Source organism: Rhinatrema bivittatum, chromosome 13 (assembly GCF_901001135.1).
Source record: "Rhinatrema bivittatum chromosome 13, aRhiBiv1.1, whole genome shotgun sequence".
NCBI classification, from domain to species: domain Eukaryota; kingdom Metazoa; phylum Chordata; class Amphibia; order Gymnophiona; family Rhinatrematidae; genus Rhinatrema; species Rhinatrema bivittatum.
Window position 1 is genome coordinate 1180368 of NC_042627.1, and position 21169 is coordinate 1201536.

At 44.4% G+C, this 21169-nt stretch overlaps 1 protein-coding gene across 8 annotated transcripts in view; it reads left to right on the top strand.

The window, feature by feature from the left end:
* ZFP91 (ZFP91 zinc finger protein) overlaps positions 1 to 21169 on the top strand; it is a 151947-nt gene that overhangs the window by 115726 nt on the left and 15052 nt on the right. For all 8 annotated transcript variants that reach the window (XM_029574761.1, XM_029574752.1, XM_029574756.1 and 5 more), the window contains one exon: positions 16313 to 16412. In XM_029574761.1, coding sequence (XP_029430621.1) covers positions 16313 to 16412 — 100 coding nt within the window. The remainder of the gene's footprint in view (positions 1 to 16312; positions 16413 to 21169) is intronic.

Sequence of the window (21169 nt, forward strand, 5' to 3'; positions counted from 1 at the left end):
TTCAAAAGCCTCAACTGGATCATCGCTCTGTTGTGGTTGAGTCCGCTCAAAGAAAGGCCAAGCGTCTAAAGCCACACTCTTCCACTCCACCTGTCAAGGACAATAAATTCCTGGATAGTGTGGGACGGAAAGTGTACCATGGAGCTATGTTGATTTCTCGCATAGCTTCATATCAACTTTACATGACTCAATATAACAGAGCCATCCTTAAACAGATGCAAGATTACGCTGACACATTACCGGACCAGTACCAGCCACAGCTTCAAGCCCTTCTTAACAAAGGGTTTGAGGCGGGGAAGCACGAGATCAGAACGGCTTACGATATCTTCGATGCTTCCACAAAAGTTTCAGCTACTGCCATCTCGGCCAGACGTTGGGCCTGGTTAAAGTCATCCAACCTTCGCCCAGAGGTCCAGGATCGTTTAGCGGATTTACCCTGCTTAGGGGACAATTTGTTTGGAGAACAAATTCAGCAAATTGTCGCTGAATTAAAAGATCACCACGAGACGTTGAAACAACTTTCCTCTGTTCCGTCTGAGGTTTCCTCCAAACAACCACTTAAGAAGGACTCTAAAAAGTCGTTCTTTCGGCCACGTCGTTACTATCCTCCATCGGCTAGGCCTCGTCCAGCTCGATCCTCTACCAGACCTCAGCCACGTCAGCCTAGGAAACAAAGGCCTACTGTAGCCCCTCCTCCTGGGCCTGCGGCTGGCCTTTGACTCCCCTGTAGGGAGCACATGCCAAGCCCCTCTTCCAGACATCCCTGTAGGAGGTCGACTGTACCATTTTTTACAAGCTTGGTTGCAGATCACCTCAGATCAGTGGGTGCTAGCAATTATCGCACAGGGTTACCACCTCAACTTCATAACTCTTCCAACAGACTCCCCGCCTCTTCAAGCGTGGAGTCTAACCACCCATTTGGCTCAATTACAACAGGAAGTATCTCTTCTTCTGCAATCAAATGCTATAGAACCCGTCCCTCCCTCTCAACGAGGGAAGGGATTCTATTCCAGATACTTCCTAATACCAAAGAAATCAGGGGGACTACGTCCCATTTTGGACCTTCGAGCCCTCAACAAATACCTTCAAAAAGAGAAGTTCAAAATGGTAACCCTTGGCGCGCTGCTCCCTCTGCTACAAAGGGGGGATTGGCTGTGTTCTCTCGACCTCAAGGACGCTTATACTCACATTGCGATCGCACGATCTCATCGCAAGTATCTGCGATTTCTGGTAGGCCGCGACCATTATCAATACCGGGTATTGCCTTTCGGTCTGGCATCTGCTCCACGAGTCTTTACCAAATGTCTCGTAGTGGTAGCAGCATTCCTACGGAAGGAAGGTGTCCACGTCTACCCCTACCTGGACGATTGGCTAATCAGGGCCTCCACCCAACAGATTGCCCAATCCTCCCTAAAATTGACAATTCAAACACTCCTTTCCTTAGGGTTTCTTGTCAATTACGAGAAATCTTGCTTAGTCCCATCTCAAACCTTCTCCTTCATTGGGGCAGACTTGGACACCTTACAGGCAAAGGCTTACCTTCCTCATCAGAGGGTTCACACCCTAATATCCCTAGCTCGCCAGCTCCAGTCTCAAAACACTGCCACGGCTCGCCAATTCCTCATTCTCCTAGGTCACATGGCATCCTCGGTCCAAGTCACTCCCATGACCCGACTAGCCATGAGAGTAACACAATGGACTCTACGACACCAATGGACTCAAGCTTTTCAGCCTCTGTCCTCCATAGTCACTGTTACACAAGCGATGCGCCTGTCTTTAACCTGGTGGACGACTCAGATCAACCTCCTTCAGGGCTTACCTTTTCTCCCACCGGATCCGCAAGTAATCCTAACCACCGACGCTTCTCACATCGGTTGGGGAGCACATGTGGACGACTTCCAAACCCAAGGGTTATGGTCAAAAGAGGAAGCCGAACACCAGATAAATTTCCTGGAACTTCGAGCAATCCGCTATGCGCTCCGAACTTTCAAAGATCATCTATTCCATCAGATAATCTTAATCCAGACGGACAACCAAGTGGCCATGTGGTACATAAACAAGCAGGGAGGCACAGGATCCTTCCTTCTGTGTCAGGAAGCTGCGCAGATTTGGGCGGAAGCCCTCTCCCACTCTATGTACCTCAGGGCCACTTACCTGCCGGGAGTAGACAATGTATTGGCAGACCAGCTGAGCCGTGTCTTCCAACCACACGAGTGGTCACTCAACCCTCTCGTAGCGACCTCTCTGTTTCGAAAGTGGGGTTTTCCCTGCATAGACCTCTTTGCGTCCCCTCAGAACCACAAAGTGGACAATTACTGCTCTCTCATCCGGAGCCAGCACTCTCGGCCGACGGATGCGTTCTCCCTCAAGTGGACAACCGGTCTGCTCTATGCATTCCCTCCACTTCCTCTTGTGTCAAAGACTCTCGTGAAGCTACGCCAGGACGGAGGAACCATGATCCTGATAGCACCTTACTGGCCACGCCAAGTATGGTTTCCAATACTCCAGGATCTCTCCATCCGCAGGCACATTCCTCTGGGAATGGACCCGCATCTGCTCACTCAAAACGACGGATGCCTCCTCCATCCCAACCTCCAAGCCTTGTCCCTGACGGCATGGATGTTGAAAGGTTAGTCCTTCAACCATTTAACCTTTCAGATTCCGTTTCTCGTGTCCTAATAGCTTCACGAAAGCCTTCCACAAGAAGATCTTACTCATACAAATGGAAAAGGTACACATCATGGTGCACTTCTCAGTCCCTTGAACCCCTTTCCTGTCCAATCTCGAAATTCTTGGACTATTTATGGCATCTCTCTGAATCAGGTCTTAAAACCTCTTCTATAAGAATGCATGTCAGTGCGGTAGCCGCCTTCCATAAAGGTATTGGGGGTAGTCCTATTTCAGTACAACCCCTGGTAACACGCTTTCTTAAGGGCTTGCTCCATCTGAAGCCACCCTTGCGTCCTCCGGCCCCATCCTGGGACCTTAACCTGGTTCTTGGTCGTCTAATGAAACCACCTTTCGAACCTCTGCACTCCTGTGACTTGAAATATCTCACTTGGAAAGTGTTGTTCCTTTTGGCTGTTACTTCAGCTCGCAGGGTTAGTGAATTACAGGCCCTAGTTACCTATCCGCCTTACACTAAGCTCCTGCAGGACCGGGCGGTACTTCGCACTCACCCTAAATTTTTACCTAAGGTAGTTTCGGAGTTTCATATTAATCAATCCATCATACTACCTATCTTTTTTCCCAGGCCCCACTCCAACTCTGGAGAACAGACCCTGCATACCCTAGACTGTAAACGGGCTCTAGCTTTTTACCTAGACCATACAGTTTCTCACAGGAAGAGCACTCAATTATTCGTCTCTTTCCATCCTAACAAGTTAGGACAACCTGTGGGTAAGCAGGCTCTTTCCTCCTGGTTGGCGGACTGCATTGCTTTCTGCTATGAGCAAGCTGGCATCCCCTTTCAAGACCGTGTTAAAGCACACTCTGTGAGGGCCATGGCGACGTCAGTGGCACACCTTCGATCGGTGCCGCTTCCGGACATCTGCAAAGCTGCAACCTGGAGTTCCCTCCATACATTTGCAGCCCATTATTGTTTGGACAAAGCTGGAAGACAGGACTCCATCTTCGGCCAATCTGTCTTGCGTAACCTTTTTCCAACATGATGTACCAACACCCTTCCACCTGCCCGGTAGGGTGCGGATGCCCTTTCCCAAATTCCACCCCAGTTGTTGTGCCTCTTGCACACCGTTGGGTGCATTTGGTGCAAGTCAGGACATCCTCAGCTCGGTACTCACCCATTTGTGAGGACAACCATCCTGCTTGTCCTGTGAGAAAGCAAATGTTGCTTACCTGATGTAACAGGTGTTCTCACAGGACAGCAGGATGTTAGTCCTCACGAAACCCGCCCGCCACCCCGCGGTGTTGGGTTCGTTTTCTTTTTACTTTTTAGGCACTGCCTGTAGCTTTGAAAATCAGACTGAAGGGAGACCCCTGCTGGCTGCAGGGTCAGTGCCTTGCTGGGCATGCCCAGTAGGGGCCAGTCAAAGTTCTGTTAAACTTTGACAGAAGTTTTTCCGTGGTGGGCTCCATCCTCGATGTCACCCATTTGTGAGGACTAACATCCTGCTGTCCTGTGAGAACACCTGTTACATCAGGTAAGCAACATTTGCTATCTCAGCTCTGTGTGCTTGGAGGAGCTCTGCCACCTAAAGGACCGGAGGACGATCCCCCATATGTCATCGCTAATTCACCCTGCTATCCACGGAAAACACAGTTTACGGTAAGCAAACTTGCTCTACTTATCTGCTAATTTTCGTTCTTGTAGTACCACAGATCAGTCCAGAGACCTGCCCATTTACTGTGGGAAGAGTCTGCCACTCGTACTGCTGCTTTACATATAGTGTGGAGTTGTTGGAGGTTTTCAATGCTGATCGCTTATGTTAAATTTGGGGAAACAAGTTTTCCTTTTTTTTTTTTTTTGGCAACTTCACCTTCCAGCTAATTGGAGGGGAGGGTGTTTACTTAGTTTGCTTAGAGATTTATGGTTATGGCTGTCATTTTGGCTTGGGTATAGAGAAAGTACAGAGAAGGGCTACCAAAATAAGGGGAATGGAACAGCTCCCCTTTGAGGAAAGACTAAAGAGGTTAAGACTTTTCAGCTTGGAGAAGAGATGACTGAGGGGGGATATGATAGAGATGTTTAAAATCATGAGAGGTCTAGAACGGGTAGATGTGAATCGGTTATTTACTCTTTTGGATAGTAGAAAGACTAGGGGGCACTCCATGAAGTTAGCATGGGGCACATTTAAAACTAATCGGAGAAAGTTCTTTTTTACTCAACGCACAATTAAACTCTGGAATTTGTTGCCAGAGGATGTGGTTAGTGCAGTTAGTATAGCTGTGTTTAAAAAGGATTGGATAAGTTCTTGGAGGAGAAGTCCATTACCTGCTGTTAAATTCACTTAGAGAATAGCCACTGCCATTAGCAATGGTAAAATGGAATAGACTTAGTTTTTGGGTACTTGCCAGCTCGTTATGGCCTGGATTGGCCACTGTTGGAAATAGGATGCTGGGCTTGATGGACCCTTGGTCTGACCCAGTATGGCATTTTCTTATGTTCTTGGGTACAGGTCAATACAGAGGGACTGCAGGTGGCACCCTGGATTGTGTACAATGTCAGTGAAACTTTGTCTCTATCTGCTGGCAGGGAGGCAAAATCCAGGAGTCTGGACTGATCTGTGGTACTTCAATAACAAAAATTAGCAGGTAAGAACCAGTTTTCCTTTATATGCTTGGTATTGATCCTAGAAGGAGAGAGTGGTAGACTAGCAACAAAAGGCAAGGACATAAGGGACAGTGGAGTGAGCAAATTACCATTTGGGCCTTCCATCTTACCATCCTGGGCTTTCCATCTTCATACATCAAACCCCTACAGATTTATTTATTTATTTATTTCGAGGCTTTTTTATACCGAAGTATAACGGGATGCCTTCACTCCGGATTACAGGATAAACAACTTAAACATAGTGGTGACCAATTGGTAACTTATACAAATACAAATATAACATCTTATACAACTTAAATAACTTGGTAAACAGATAGGTAACTAAAACAGTCACTGGGGCACTCTAGAGGGGAGCTGAGTTAGGGTGGGGCCAGGGGGGATCAGCTGAGGCGGGCTGGATAGAGGGCTGTGTAGCAAAAAATTGAAGAACCAGTGACAAGGAGGAGAGGGAGGGGGGGGGGTGAAGTAGGATGGGATGCCAAAGGGGTGGTAAGGAGAAGGGGAGGGGTGGGAAGTCATGGAAGGGTTGGGGGAAGGTAGGAAGGGGAAGTAGGTGGAGGAGTGCGGGTATTAGGGAGGGGGTGGTAGATGAAGGGAGGGGGAGAAGAGGGGCAGAGGTGGGAAGAGGGATGTGGAAGGCTTAGCTGACTCCGTCGCGGAAGGTTAGGTTGAAATACCAGGTTTTGAGTTCTTTTTTGAAAGATTTACTGTCACTGAGTGATCTTAGGTAATGGTACAAAACACATGATGTACAGATGGTACAAAACACGGCTGCAAGAATTCTCACAAACTCCAAAAGAAGAGACCACATTTCACCCATCTTAAAAAAAATCTTCACTGGCTACCCATCCACTTCAGAATCATCTACAAGTCCATCACCATCATATACAAGTCCATCCACCACCTAACAGCTCTGGACCTTCAATATCCGTTTAGCCTACATGTCTCTCAAAGACCAACTAGAGAAGCCTACAGAGGATCCCTCCAGGTACCGAACACAAAATCTACCAGGAATACAACATCAAGAGACCGGGCTTTCTCGACTGCTGGACCCTCACTCTGGAACTCCATCCCTGCGAATCTGCGCCAAGAACCTTGTCTACCAACGTTTCAAAAAAGATTGAAGACTTGGTTACTTAAACAAGCCTTCCTTGACAACACTTAACCACCTCCATTTCCTCCAAAATAATGTAGCCACCTGGCACTGTAAATAATTATTAACTTATGTTAACCTATACTGCTATTTTCTCCTCCCAGTTCTATTACCTTGTTTCATTGTAACTGCAACCCTGATGCACCAGTTAAAGTTTTATTGTTCTATGCACCCCCTGTTCTAATGTAAACTGGCATGATGTGATTTGCTCATGAATGCCGATATAGAAAAAACCTAGATAAATAAATATAAAAATTAATTTGCTGAAGATGTATGTAAGTACTTGCACAATTGAAAGTATACAATGTACTGGAACCTCAGATTTGTTCATCTACAAAATAGAATCAATTTCAATAAACTGGAGTAGAACAGGTATTTTATCACTCCACAAGAGAGAGCAAAGAGCATGTGGAAAATTACAGACCTATTAGTTTGATGGTGGTCAGTAAAGTGATAAAAAGTATGCTTGAAAAATATAAAAGTACCATTCCTTGAAGCCAATGTTTACATGATTCTAAGCACCATTTCATTAGGAGAAAATCTTGCCAACATTGATTTCTTTGAGACTAGAGTAGTAATAGATTCTGATTTCAGGACTCCGTACTACCTTGTTTCTCCGCCTACCTCTCTCATCACACTTTAAGTGGATTCTCAGGTGGATTCTCCTCCATTGATATCCCACTATCTGTTTGCCTGGGATTGTGTCCAGATTGTCATCTTATTTATTTCTCTTTACTCTTATTTCATTGGTGCTCTGCTCTTCTTCCAGGATTTTCAGTATGATCTTTAACATATGGGAGATTTCAACTATTACCACAACAGTACCGAAGCGAAACCTTGCACATCAGCAAATACCCAACAACAATGGTGCAGGAACAAATCTTAAATTCCACAAGTTCTCAAAGCAAAATTTTTTATTTGTTTGATTCAAAAGGATCAAACTGGCAACTCCACAGGTAAGTCAGTATTCATTTGTATAGAGTCCCCCGACACGGTCCCGTGTTTCGTGGCGGCTGCATCGGGAGGGACCACAGGTATTCAAGCAATCCGTCCATGATGGCTAAGAATGATTGCTTGAATACCTGTGGTCCCTCCCGATGCAGCCGCCGCGAAACACGGGACCGTGTCGGGGGACTCTATACAAATGAATACTGTCTTACCTGTGGAGTTGCCAGTTTGAGCCTTTTGAATCAAACAAATAAAAAATTTTGCTTTGAGAACTTGTGGAATTTAAGATTTGTTCCTGCACCATTGTTGGAGATTTCAACTATTCCAATATTGATTGGATATGTCGCATTGGGACATGCTAGGGAGATAGTTTCTAGATGCTATAATTGACTGCTTCATGGAGCAGGTGGTCCGAGAACCAGTAAGAAGGTGGTCTACTCTAGATCTGATGCTCACTGCAACTCAAGATCTGGTGTGAGAAATAATGGTGGTGGGGCCGCATGGAATAGCGATAATAACATAATCATAATTACAATAACCACTGAACGAAGAACATTAAGAAAAACTACTGCAGTAGTATTTAACTTCAAAAAGGGATACTGACATCATGAGGAAATTAGGAAAAAACTAAAAGGAATGGTAGCAATGGTTAAAAGTTTGCATTTATTTTATTTATTTAAAATTTTTATAGACCGACATTCATCAGGGATATCACATCGGTTCACAGTGGTGCATGTGGTGAGGATGCTGTTTAAAAACAATTTTGGAAGCCCAGAATAAATGTATTATATGCATAAAAAAAAGGTAGCAAGAAGACTGAACTGCTGCTAATAGAGGCCATTAAACCCAAAAGAACACAATCACTGGCAAGTTAGTTGTAAATCCTTAAGCGGGCCAAAAGATAATTTGAAAAGAAGCTTGCCAGAGAGGCAAAAACTCAAAAACTTTGTCAACTATATTCAAAGCAATAAACCTCTGATGTCCAAGGGAAGGTGATGGGGAGATACTTATCCTGAAAATGCACTTTGAGGGTGGTGATTCAAAGGAACTAAGTCAAATGACTGGGAGCTGGGAAGATGTAATAGAACAAATTGACATACTAAAGAGTAGCAAATTACTGGGACTAGATGATATACATCTGAGTTCTGAAGGAACTAAAAAATGAAATTGTAGACTTATTACTAGTAATCCATAACATCTCATTCAATTAGCTTTGATTGGAGAGTGGCCAACATATTGCCCATTTTTTAAAAAGTCTCCAGGGGCGATCCAGGAAACTACAGACAAGTGAGCCCTACATTGGTGTCGGGCAAACTGGTAGAAGTTATTTTGAACAAATTACTGGTCATTGGATAGACATAGACTAATGGTAACATAGATTTAGCAAAGGAAGTCTAGCCTTACAAATCTGTTAGCTTTTTATGGGTGCTAAAAAAAAAAAAAAAAAAATGTGGACAAGGGTGATTTGGTGGTTGAAGTGTGTCTAGATTTCGCAAGGCATTTGATAAAATCCCTCAAGAGATTCCTAAAGAAATTGAAAAAATCATGAGATAGGAGCAATGACCTATTATGAATAGATAACTGGCTAAAGGATAGGAAACAGAGTGGGACTGAATAGACATTTCTCAAGGAAGAAAGATAAATAGTGGGTACTATAGGAATCTGCATTGGGATCCATGCTTAATATCTTTATAAATGATCTTGAAAAGAAAGTGATGAGTGAGGTATTCAGATTTGCAGATGATACAAAATCTGAAGATTATGAAGATTAGATTCTGAATTAATTATCTGAAGGTTAGATTATGAGTTAATTGTGAGGATTTGCAAGAGGACTTTAAAAGATATGAGATTGAGCATCTAAATGTCAGATAAAATGTAATGTTGACAAGTTCAAAGTGATGAATATAGGAAAGAGTAATCAAACCTCATTGCACATAATGTTGGATTCCATATTAAGCATCACCACCTTGAGAAAAGGTTCTTGGAGTCATTGTGGACAATATTTTGTAATCCTTGGCCCAGTGGCTTGCCTGCTTGTCATCAGGGAAAATTAAATTGCTTACCTATAATGGGTATTCTCTGATGAAAACAGAGTAAAAAGCCATGCAGCCCACTTTATTCTCAAGTGGAAGTTGTCCTTTACTTTCTCCTAGAACAAGCAGGATGGTAGTCCTCACACATGAGTGACATCGGATGGAGCCTGGCATGGAAAACTTATGTCAGAGTTTCTGGAACTTTGACTAGGCACACTGAGCATGCCCAACATTCTCTAAACCACGCGTCCATGCAGGGGTCCCTCTTCAGTCTTTTTTTTTTTTTCCCGTAGAGCTTTCACCTCACGGTTAAGTGAGTTCGGCTTTTTCCTTAGAAAATTGCCTTGAAAAACTTTCATAGCTTAAATTTGGGTTCTTTCGCGTTTCCAAAAATGCAGGGTCCCTCAGGGTTTCTCCCCGTAGGCTCCTTAATCAGGTTTTTCGACGTTCTCTTTTCGTTTCCATCCTTCCCCCCCGTGGCGATAGTGCCTCGGCACCTACTGGTTTCAATGGCCCGCTGCCACCGCTCTCATTTTTATTCAGCATGGCCTCATCTGGTTTTTCATCGTTGCCCCCAGTGCCCGAGGACCATGTCCTCTGCCAGGGGGTATTGCATGACGTCCGGAGTTGCAAGATTGTGCCCAGATGACCCTTAAGGGACGTCGCGCTCGACTTGATAAAATGGACAAACTCTTCGGATCGAGAAAATCCGAGCCATCAACATCAGCAGCATCTGCACCAATGGACCTTGGAACCGCATCGATGGACACTGCACCATCAGCAGGGCCTTCGGTTGCGTCTATGCGTCAGGTTCATTGTCATCGATCTCAGCATCGGGAAAAGACTGGGCCGAGCACCGAGGGAAGCAGAGGAGGCATCGGCACCAGTCACCTTCGATGCAAGGTGGCGGGCTCGGGGAGAAGCCGGCTCGTGCCATGGTGCACCCAAAGAAACACCGCAGCGAGGAGTGCCAATCCTCCATAGATGCCGGAGGTCTGCGCCATTCTCCAACGGTCCTGGTTGCCAGTCACAGATCCATCTCGGGGATCTGAGAAAGATCTGGCCACCCCATCTGCCTCTGAGTTGGTGTTGGCATCGGCAACTTTCGAGGAGGAGCTGAAGCAGAGAGTTCTGCTGGCGGTGGAACGAGCGCTGCAGAGCATCGCGCCTGTGGCAATGACTGTGCCAATGCTCACACTCTCCATTCTGGAACCACTGCTTTGAATGGTTTAGTGTACTCAGTGGTACATTACCGACCACTCTGATATCGATTCCAGGGAGGCCATCAATGCCCGGCAGGACACTGATGCTTCCCCCAACCAATAGGGTGCTCGTTGCCAGTTCCTGTGAGGAGGAAGCTCCATCGAGGCCTACAGCCCCCTGTCCAGCTTTGCCGGGGCCTGCACCTCTGGATGAAGGATGAGCACCTAGGGACCCATCTCCTGTAGACTAAAGTGAGGATGGGGCTCTGTATGACTCCTGGGGAGATGACATTGCAGATTCCTCCTCAGACGCAGAAGGTCTCCTTTCAGAGCCTTCTCCTCCAGAGGAACGATGGAAGTCTCCACCAGAGGACTTAACCTTTTTAGGTTTTGTGCGGGCGATGGCAGAGGCCATCCCTTTTCAGTTGACGGAGGAGGATGTCAGGTACAAGATGCTGGACGATTTCCAATTCATGGAGACTTCTGAAGAGATCATGGTGGTCCTGGTGTATGAGATTCTTAAGGAGTTGTTGCTGAGGATCTGGGAATACCCTCTCACAGTATGTCCCAAAAACAGGAAAGTGGATAGGGTTTGCCTCTTCCAGAAGGCTACCAGATTCGAGAAGTCAGCTGTCACACCAATCTGTGATGGTTGAATCCACTCTCAAGAAGGTCAAGCAATCTTGGACCCACACCTCTGTGCTCCCAGAGAAGAATCACAGGGTGATGGACAATCTTGGGAGGAAAGTGTTCCAGGGAACCATGCTCGTTGTCCACATTGCCTCCTACCGATGTGACTCAGTTATTTGCACTTTCGAATTATAGAAAGACTAGGGGGCATTCCATGAAGTTAGCAAGTAGCACATTTAGGACTAATCAGAGAAAATTCTTTTTCACTCGACGCACAATAAAGCTCTGGAATTTGTTGCCAGAGGATGTGGTTAGTGCAGTTAGTGTAGCTGGGTTCAAAAAGGATTTGGATAAGTTCTTGGAGGAGAAGTCCATTAATGGCTATTAATCAATTTTACTTAGGGAATAGCCACTGCTATTAATTGCATCAGTAGCATGGGATCTTCTTGGTGTTTGGGTAATTGCCAGGTTCTTGTGGCCTGGTTTGGCCTCTGTTGGAAGCAGGATGCTGGGCTTGATGGACCCTTGGTCTGACCCAGTATGGCAATTTCTTATGTTCTTACCAGATCTGCATGAGCCAATACTTGTGGAACCTCTGGAAGCAAGTGCAGAAGTTGGCAAGCAGTTGACTTAACAGCAGCAAGACACCATATCGCTGGTTCTTAAGGGCCTGGAGTGTGGAAAACACGAGGTTCGTACAAACTACAATGTTTTAGGGATGGCATAGAGAGTCTTTGCAGCGGGAATTGGTGCTCACAGAATGGCATGGCTGCGGGCCTCGGATTTCCAACCAGAGGTACAGGAAAAACTCACTGACTTGCCGTGTACGCAGAGAATCTCTTCGGTGATAAAGTGAAGGATGGGTAGCCATGAAGACCTTCCAACTAGTCTCCGTCAGCACTTCAGACCTGCCCTCCTCAGCATAGAGGTTGGCGAGATAGGATCAGAGGAAGTCTTTCTACCACCAGAGGAAGTACTATCCTCTTGCCCCTCGTTTCTATTTGCAGCAGCTGAGCTCCGGCAGCCGACCCAGGCAGCAAAGAGCACCCAAGCCACAGCCAGCGCCCCAATCAAATTCTAGTTCGGGGTTTTGACTGGATCATAGGGAGCATAAGCCTGCCACCTGCATCTGAGGCGCTGGATCCCCTGGTCAGAGCAGGCTACGGCTCTTCACGGATCAGAGGCCCAGTATAACCTTGGACCAGTGGGTTCTGTCTATTGTCTGTTAAAGGAACCAATTAAACCTATTGTGTGTCACGCCAAATTGCCCTCTGTGCCCGTTTTGGGGGCCTATAGTGCATCAGGAAGTACTGATAAGAGAGCTCTCTGCCTTCTTAATGGCCAGAGCAGTTGAACTTGTCCCACCAAGGCGCAAAGGGCCGGGATTCTACTCCTGGTACTTCCTGATTCCAAAGAGAACAGGATAACTGTGTACCATCCTAGACTTGAGGGCCTTGAACAAGATGGTTTCCCTGGGTACCTTGATTCTCCTCTTACAAAAAGGGGACTAACTGTGCTCCCTCAATGTAAAGGATGCATAGACTCATATCGAGATCTTCCCAAGTCACAGGAAGTATCTCAGTTTTGTGGTGGGAAGACATCAATTCCAATACAGAGTGTTGCCATTCGGGCTAACTTCAGCCCTACATGTCTTCACAAAATGCCTGTCCGTGGTGGGGGTGCACCTCTGTAGGCTTGGGAGTGCATGTTTTCCATTATCTGGACAACTGGCTGGTCAAGAACACATCTCAGGCAGAAGCCACACAGTTCATGCATTTGACCGTTTGGATGCTGGAGTCACTAGGGTTTATTATCAACTACCCGAAGTCCCATATCATCCCGTCACCTCAGTTGGACTTTATAGGAGCCCTGATGGACATGGTTCAGGCAAAAGCCTTCCTGCCGCGTTCCAGGGCGGTCACCTTGACGTCCATAGCGACAGTGATTCGACAGAGCCAGCAGGTGTCAGCTCAGCACATGTTGAGGCTCTTGAGCCACATGGCCGCAACCGTCCATGTTTCTCCTTTTGCACATGTGCAGAGCCCAATGGACCCTGAGGTCGCAGTGGCACCAGGCCACGCAGAGCCTCCAGAATCACATCTGAATCACCCCTTCTCTCCGGGGCTCTTCATCCTGGTGGCGGGTACTCTCATAAGAACATAAGAAATTGCCATGCTGGGACAGACCAAGGGTCCATCAAGCCCAGCATCCTGTTTCCAACAGAGGCCAAAAACCAGGCCACAAGAACCTGGCAATTACCCAAACACTAAGAAGAACCCATGCTACTGATGCAATTAATAGCAGTGGCTATTCCCTAAGTATAATTGATTAATAGCCATTAATGGACTTCTCCAAGAACTTATCCAAACCTTTTTTGAACCCAGCTACACTAACTGCACCAACTACCTTCTCTGGCAACAAATTCCAGAGCTTTATTGTGCGTTGAGTGAGAGAGAATTTTCTCCGATTAGTCTTAAATGTGTTACTTGCTAACTTCATGGAATGCCCCCTAGTCCTTCTATTATTCGAAAGTGTAAATAACCGAGTCACATCTACTCGTTCAAGACCTCTCATGATCTTAAAGACCTCTATCATATCCCCCCTCAGCCGTCTCTTCTCCAAGCTGAACAGCCATAACCTCTTCAGCCTTTCCTCATAGGGGAGCTGTTCCATCCCCTTTATCTCAAATTTGGAATGGGAAATATACTTCCAAAGTCCCCCAACCCAAATTGTCCTTACCATGGATGCATCCACCCTGGGGTGGAGAGGTAATGTAGAGGGACGCCACACCCAGGGCCTCTGGTTCGTCCAGGAAACATGTGATAACAGACAGGCTGTCATGCCTTCAGACCCCACAAGAGGTCTCTAGACCAGGGGGTTGTGAACTGGAACTTCTGCCTCTGGGGGAGCCCAGATGTGCATCTTTTAGCATCCTCTGCAACAGAAAGGTGACTCAGTTCTTCTCCCTGTACAGAATAGACGGCAAATCAGCCTCTGATGCCTTTGCCTGCCATTATGGCAAGGGTCTTCTGTACGCATATCCTCTGATTCCCTTAATGTATGTATGTTTGTTTGTTTGAAATCTTTTCTATACCGACGTTTGGTGGGGACAGTCACAACGGTTTACAGTAAGGCACATAAAATTAATGATACTAAAATTTGTCAGTTTACACAGGTGCCATAAGATTCGGTAACATAGTTTGTAATCAGTGTTAATTGTTAAATGTGATGAATCATGTCCAGGTCTCTCTCTCTCAGTTTTGAAGACTTTCTTGAAGCTTCGCAAGGACAAAGGGACTATGATTCTCATAGCCGCTCATTGGCAAGACAGGTCTGGTTTCCGCTCCTTCAGGAGTTGTCCATTCAGAAACCAATCAGTCTAGAAACTTCCCTGGAGCTCATCACTCAAGACTAAGGCAGATTGCAGCATCCCAACCTCCAGACTCTGTCGCTCACAGCCTGGATGTTGAGAGGTTAACATCCAACTGCTCGATCTTTGAGGATGTGCCTTGGCTCCTGGTGACTTCCAGAAAGCCTTCCACTAGAGCAGAAGGCTCTGGATCCGTTCTGCTCCCCACAAAAACCGCTTGATTACCTTCTACACCTATCAGAGGATGGCTTAAAAACAAACTCTGTTAGAGTTCATCTCAGTGCAATTGGCACTTTCCAGCATGGTGTAGATAGAATGCCCATCTCTGTACATCCAGTAGTTGTACATTTCATGTGGGGCCTACTTCAATTGAAGTCTCCCCTAAGGCCTCCTGCTGTGTCTTGGAATCTCAACTTGGTGTTGGCTTAGCTGATTAAAATGCTTTTTGAGTCGCTGCACAAGGTTGGTGAGTTCCAGGCCTTAGTGACTTGTCCACCTTACTCTGTTTTTTTCATGGCAGGGTGATCTTATGTACACACCCTAAGTTCCTGCCTAAGGTGATGACAGATTTCCATCTTAACCAGTCAGTCGTCCTGCCAACATTCTTTCAGGCCCCATTTGCACCAAGGCGAATGAGCACTGCACAGTTTGGACCGAAAGAGAGCCTTAGTCTTCTATCTGGAGCAGCCAGAGGAATAGGTTGAGAGTTGCTGTTGCTAAACGGACACTATATAATTGGCTAGCAGATTGCTCTTTCTGCTATTCACAGGCGGGTCTGTATCTTAGGTTCATGTTAAGGCTCATTCTGTCAGAGCTGTAGCAACACCTGTGGCCCACTTGTGAGCAGTTCCTGTGGAGGAGATCTACAAGGCTGCAACATGAAGTTCTCTCCACACAATCACATCCCATTACTGACTGGATAAGGATGGCTGGCGTGACAGTAGATTTGGCCAGTCTGTCCTCAGGAATCTCTTCGAAGTGTAGAACCCAACTCTCCCTGCCTAGGGCCCATTGTTTGGTTCAGGCTGTCTCCCCCTCTGTTACCAACAGCACTGTGGTTGTTGTGCCTGTTGGCATCTGGTTGGTGTCTATTGGTCCCCTTTTATGTTGGGGAGCAGCCTGTAGCTAGGGATTCCCCCATGTGTGAAGACTACCATCCTGCTTTTCTTAGGAGAAAGAGTTGCTTACCTGTAACAATTGTTCTTCTAGTACAGCAGGATGTTAGTCCTCACAAAACCCACCTGCCACCCCAAAGAGTTGAGTTTCTCCTTATATTTTTTCATATTATTATAATTCTCTGTTATAAGACTGAAGAGGGACCCTGCATGGATGCGTGGTTTAGGGCATGCTGGGCGTGTTCAGTGTGCCCAGTCAAAGTTCCTGAAACTTTGACATATTTTCCATGCCGGGTTTCATCTCAAGATGTCGCCTATGTGCCAGTCTTTTAATCTTGCACTCATCTGTATGTACACCTTCACCATTACACTCTTGTAATTTTACAAATGATATGCCCTTCCTCTCTCTCTCTGTTTTTTTTTTCTGGCTTCTCTGTCTTGGTCTTCTCCATATATACTGCCCCCACCACCTCCGTTTGGGCCTTTCCTTGCTTTCCCTCATTCACCCATGCCTCCATTACTTCTTTCAGACCTCTTCCCATCTCACACTTTTCTCTTTTCTGTACAGACCAAAGGGATTACATCTGTGAATATTGTGCCCGTGCCTTCAAGAGCTCCCATAACCTTGCTGTGCACAGAATGATTCACACAGGCGAGAAACCCTTACAGTGAGTAACACGTTTTCTGTCTGAGACCTTCACATTCACTTTCCTTTCTACCTTTTGCTCTCTGCAAGCCTCTTTACAAATGCTGTTATCTCAAACCCAGCTCTCAGTTAAGCCAATGAGATGTATGTAAAAAAATGTGCTCTGAAATTGTGTACATTTTCTGCATGCATGTGTTTAAGAAAATACTTTCAATGCAGTATTGTGGTATTAAAAAAAAGTCAATAGTACATAAATGAAAGTGTTTGCCCAAAAATATGAATATTGTGTATAAAACATAATTTGTGCACATAAAATGATTCATGCGCAGAAAATATGTGCCCAAATCATAATTTTTGCGCATAAAACTGAAAAGGTACGTTAGGCATAAAGCGCCAAAAAAAAAGTGCTTCACTTTGAGGCAGGCAGTTGTCACCATTGTACACCGCGTGCTGCATGTGCAAATGTCTGTTGCTATCAACTCATGATTCTTCAGCGCAGTGGTCCAGTAGGAGAACTACATCCTTGAACTCCACATCTGGAACCAGTGCCGGAACCAATGCCAGAAGCAGGTTTTTTTCTGCCAGCAAAGGGGCTCAGTGCCTGTGCCTGTGCCTCCGCAGCTCTCTAATTCCACCACTGAGAGCCTGTTTGTTCTGCATGGACTTTTGGACTTGAAATCATCACTTACCCTGCTTTCTTCCCGTGTTTTGCGGTGGGGCTGAGTGAAATTGGCCACGCCTCCAGCCTGACATCAGGGAGCGACCCACTTTAAATCAGCGGTGACAGCACTGGCACCGTGCGCCGGGGCGTCGCGTGACGAAGGGGCGAGAACAAAGGGCCTGCCCCTTTGTTCTCACCCCTTCGTTCTAGCCCTGTAGTTTTTCATTCATTTTTCATTACCTTCGTTTCTGACTTACTATGGATATTCCTGTTCTATTAGGTCAAGGTAGATATAATCATTTGTCTCCTAGCATGAGAAAACATTCATCTTAAAAATCTAAATTAAAACCTTCCACTTGTTCCAATTTGATTTCTATTGTCCCCATGATAACTACCACTTTAGTTCTTACAACCCTTTCTTTTATTTTCTGTAATGCTCAATGTATATGGAAAAACCCCCCAGTATTGTTAGATTTGATTCATAAACATAAACCCGATTTTTTTCTTATTGCAGAATCATGGTTAACTGGCTCAGACACAGTTATCTTAAATAATTTAAATTCTACTGATTATATGACTATATTGGAACCAAGACCTAACCGTAGAGGTGGCAGTTTGTTAGCAATTATTAAAACATCATTAAACCCATCTAAACTACACATCACTTTGCCCCATGCTCTAGAAATGTTATTAATTACGACCACCGTCCTAAATATTTGTATGGTCTATTGCCCACCCTGGCCTCCTTCAGACTGATCTTTCTAATTTCATAGAAGTAATTTCCTCCCTTCCAGTGGATTTATCTAGGACTATTTTGATAGGTGACTTTAATCTATACATCAACACCTCTAGTCACACTCTAATTGGCAGGATTTGGGTGGGATCAACTAATACAGGTACCCACCCACCAACGTGGTCATACTCTAGATCTCGTTTTCTTCAACCCTTCTTTTGCCTTTCCTTCTCCTGATAAAACAGAAGGTACCACTGATACCCTGGTCAGATCATTTTCTCATTCAGTTCGAGTTAAAAATAAATGCTCCTATTTCTAAGAAAATTAGTTCCCCCCCCACTATATGGAAAAGGAAATACATATCCCCAGATGCGTTCATTGATGCTTTTTCTCCTAAGTTGCCCTTACAAGCTGCATCATCCTGCACAGACACTGTCAGTGTTTGGAATTCTATCACGCCTGTTCTAGATTCAATTGCTCCATTGAAAAAAGTAACTTCAAAAAAAGAAAAACTTAATGCTCCATGGTACTCTCAATCTCTACATACCCTTAAAACTTTGTTAGGAATTAAAGAGCGCAAATGGAGGAGCAGTAAATCACATGAGACAAAAAGTTCCTATTATTGTACGTTAAGGCGATACAATAATGAAATCAATATTGCCCAAAAGACTTACTTTGCGAAAAAAATTTCTGATGCTAATGGAAACCCTAATATTCTTTTTAACATTGTAAAATCTCTGACTACAAGTAATCCATTAAATAGTACTACTTATGACTCTACTACGTACAATAAAATAGCTACCCACTTCAAAACAAAGATAGATACCATTTCAAAGGAATTTCAACATTTACATTATCCTACTTTTAAGGACCCCTTCAGATGCAGTCGACTGGTCTGAATTTTCTCTCGTAACAGAATCCACTTTATTGAAAATAATTCAGAAGCAGAAAACCACTAATTCCCCGTTTAATCCGTGTTCTGGTTCTTTATTTGAAATCATTGCCCCATTAACCAGCAACTTTTTATGTAATATGGTAAATCAATCTCTTCAAGCCGGTATTTTCCCCGATAATTTGAAAAAAAACCCTGCTATTTTACTGATTCAAAAAAACAAATTAAAAGACCTTTTTGATCTCAACAATCTTAGGCCGATAGCATTAATTCCTTCTTTAGCCAAGCTAATCGAATCTGTGGTGTTGCACCAACTTTCTGATTTTCTAGCTGGCAATGATATTTTACATCCGGGGCAACATGGTTTTAGAAAAGGCCATTCCACAGAAACACTTTTACTTTCTTGCTTTGACACTGTATTTGATGCTTACACGGACTTCATTCTCATCTCATTAGATATATCAGCAGCATTCGATACCTTGGACCATCATATTCTCTTCTTGGGCTTAAAATCTCTAGGTATCCAGGCAATTGTCTTCTCCTGCTTTAAATCTTTTTTATCTAATTGTTCACAACAAATACATGTCAGTTACCAATCCTCAGAGTACTATCCATCTTCATCAGGCATTCCACAGGGTTCTTCATTGTCACCAATTCTTTTTAATATCTATCTACTGCCTTTGTGTCATATTCTCGCAGCTCTCAATGTTTATTTCAGAATCTATGCAGACGATATTCAATTATTAGTGCCCTATAAAACTTCCTGGTCAGATACATTTTCTACAATAACATTGCCTACAATCGGTTAAAATGAAACCCTGCAAAATCTGAATTTACACATTTAACATCAATCTCTAACTCTTCTATAGGTCCTCCCACTCATTTAGATTTCAAAGGAATTTCTATTCCGATTCATAGTCATGCTACCAGTCTAGGTGTCTCGATAAATTCAGATTTGTCTAAGTCTAACCATATTTCAACTGACAAAAAAAATAAATTTATAAATTACACCTTTTGAAAAGACTCTGACCTTTGCTTTTTTTTTCATGATTTCTGTACAGTTCTGCAATCCTTGCTATTTTCGGGCTTGGATTACTGTAATGCGCTATATCTTGGTTTATCTTACTCTGCAATTTACCCCCTCCAATTAATACAAAATTCAGCTGCTCAGATTCTCTCAGGCATTTCACGTAGAAATCATATTACTCCAGTTCTGTTTTCCCTCCACTGGCTCTCTATCAAATACAGAATACACTACAAAATATTGACAATTATTCATGCTCTCATTTATAATGCTTCTTCAACTTGGCTCTGCTCCACTCTTCGTATATACATGCCAACTAGACAACTAAGATCCTTCTCAAAAAATCTTCTTGACATACCCACGGTTAAACTAGCCAGATTAGAACTAACCCGAAAGAGCTTTTTCGGTAGCAGGTCCCATTCTGTGGAATTCATTGCCTGACTCTCTACGTCTCATATCATCAACACAATTATTTAAAAAAACGTTCAAAAATCACCTGTTCCAGAAAGCATACAGCTCACTGATTAATTCTCAAACATAAAACACCATTCTTTAGTTCATACATGCATAGCCATTTATATTTTTCTCTCAATATTATTCTCTTCATTCAACATTTTTGAAGGCACTATGTCTGTATTTTGATTTTTTGTTTGTCTTTGTAGTTTTTAGGTTTTTAGCTATTATAATTATTGTTTTAAAATTAGATTATGTATGTTTTATTTTTTGTTAACCATTTTGATTAATTTTCCAATTGTAAAAGCGGTATACAAACATTTTTAAATAAAATAAATATATATATTCAGAATTAAGTATCCCCCCCTTTCCTCACAATCATGACCTTTGACTTACCACTGGCTTCTCTGGCACAGATCTGTGTCCTTTGGTGGCACCAGTTCCAGCAAAGCACACCCCTCTCTCCCACCTCCTACCCAGCATCCATCTCTTTTCAGTATGTACCCAGGTTTTGCATCCCTGCCAGCAGATGGAGACAGAGTTTTATTGATACTGTACATAACCTAGAGTGCCACTTCAGTCCCTTAGTATTTCTCTGTCTACAGCAGATGGTAGATGGTGTAAAACCTGAGTCTGGAGTGTATAGATAAATGAATAAAACATAAGGAAGAAAAAAGTTTGGAAATGTCCTCCCACCAAGGTTGTTGGGTCCTGGTTGAGGAGGGGAGAGCAGTGGGTTGGTGACCCTTGGTATGCTTCTGCCCTGAAAGAGCACTGATATCTGGTGCCAAATCCCTCATGCCTCTCTCCCTCTCGAGTGCTGGAAATCTGGGGTGCCAGCTCCCTCTTGCCTCCCTCCCTCTCCCCTCTTCCAAGTGGTGCTGATTCCTGGAAAAGAAGACTATTTTCATGGTGGACTCACTCAGTGCAGACCAATTGCTTTACAAAAAAAAAGAGGGCTGCTGTACTGGATCCTACTGGTAGCAGGAACAGGAGGGTGCCACCCAGATTAATAT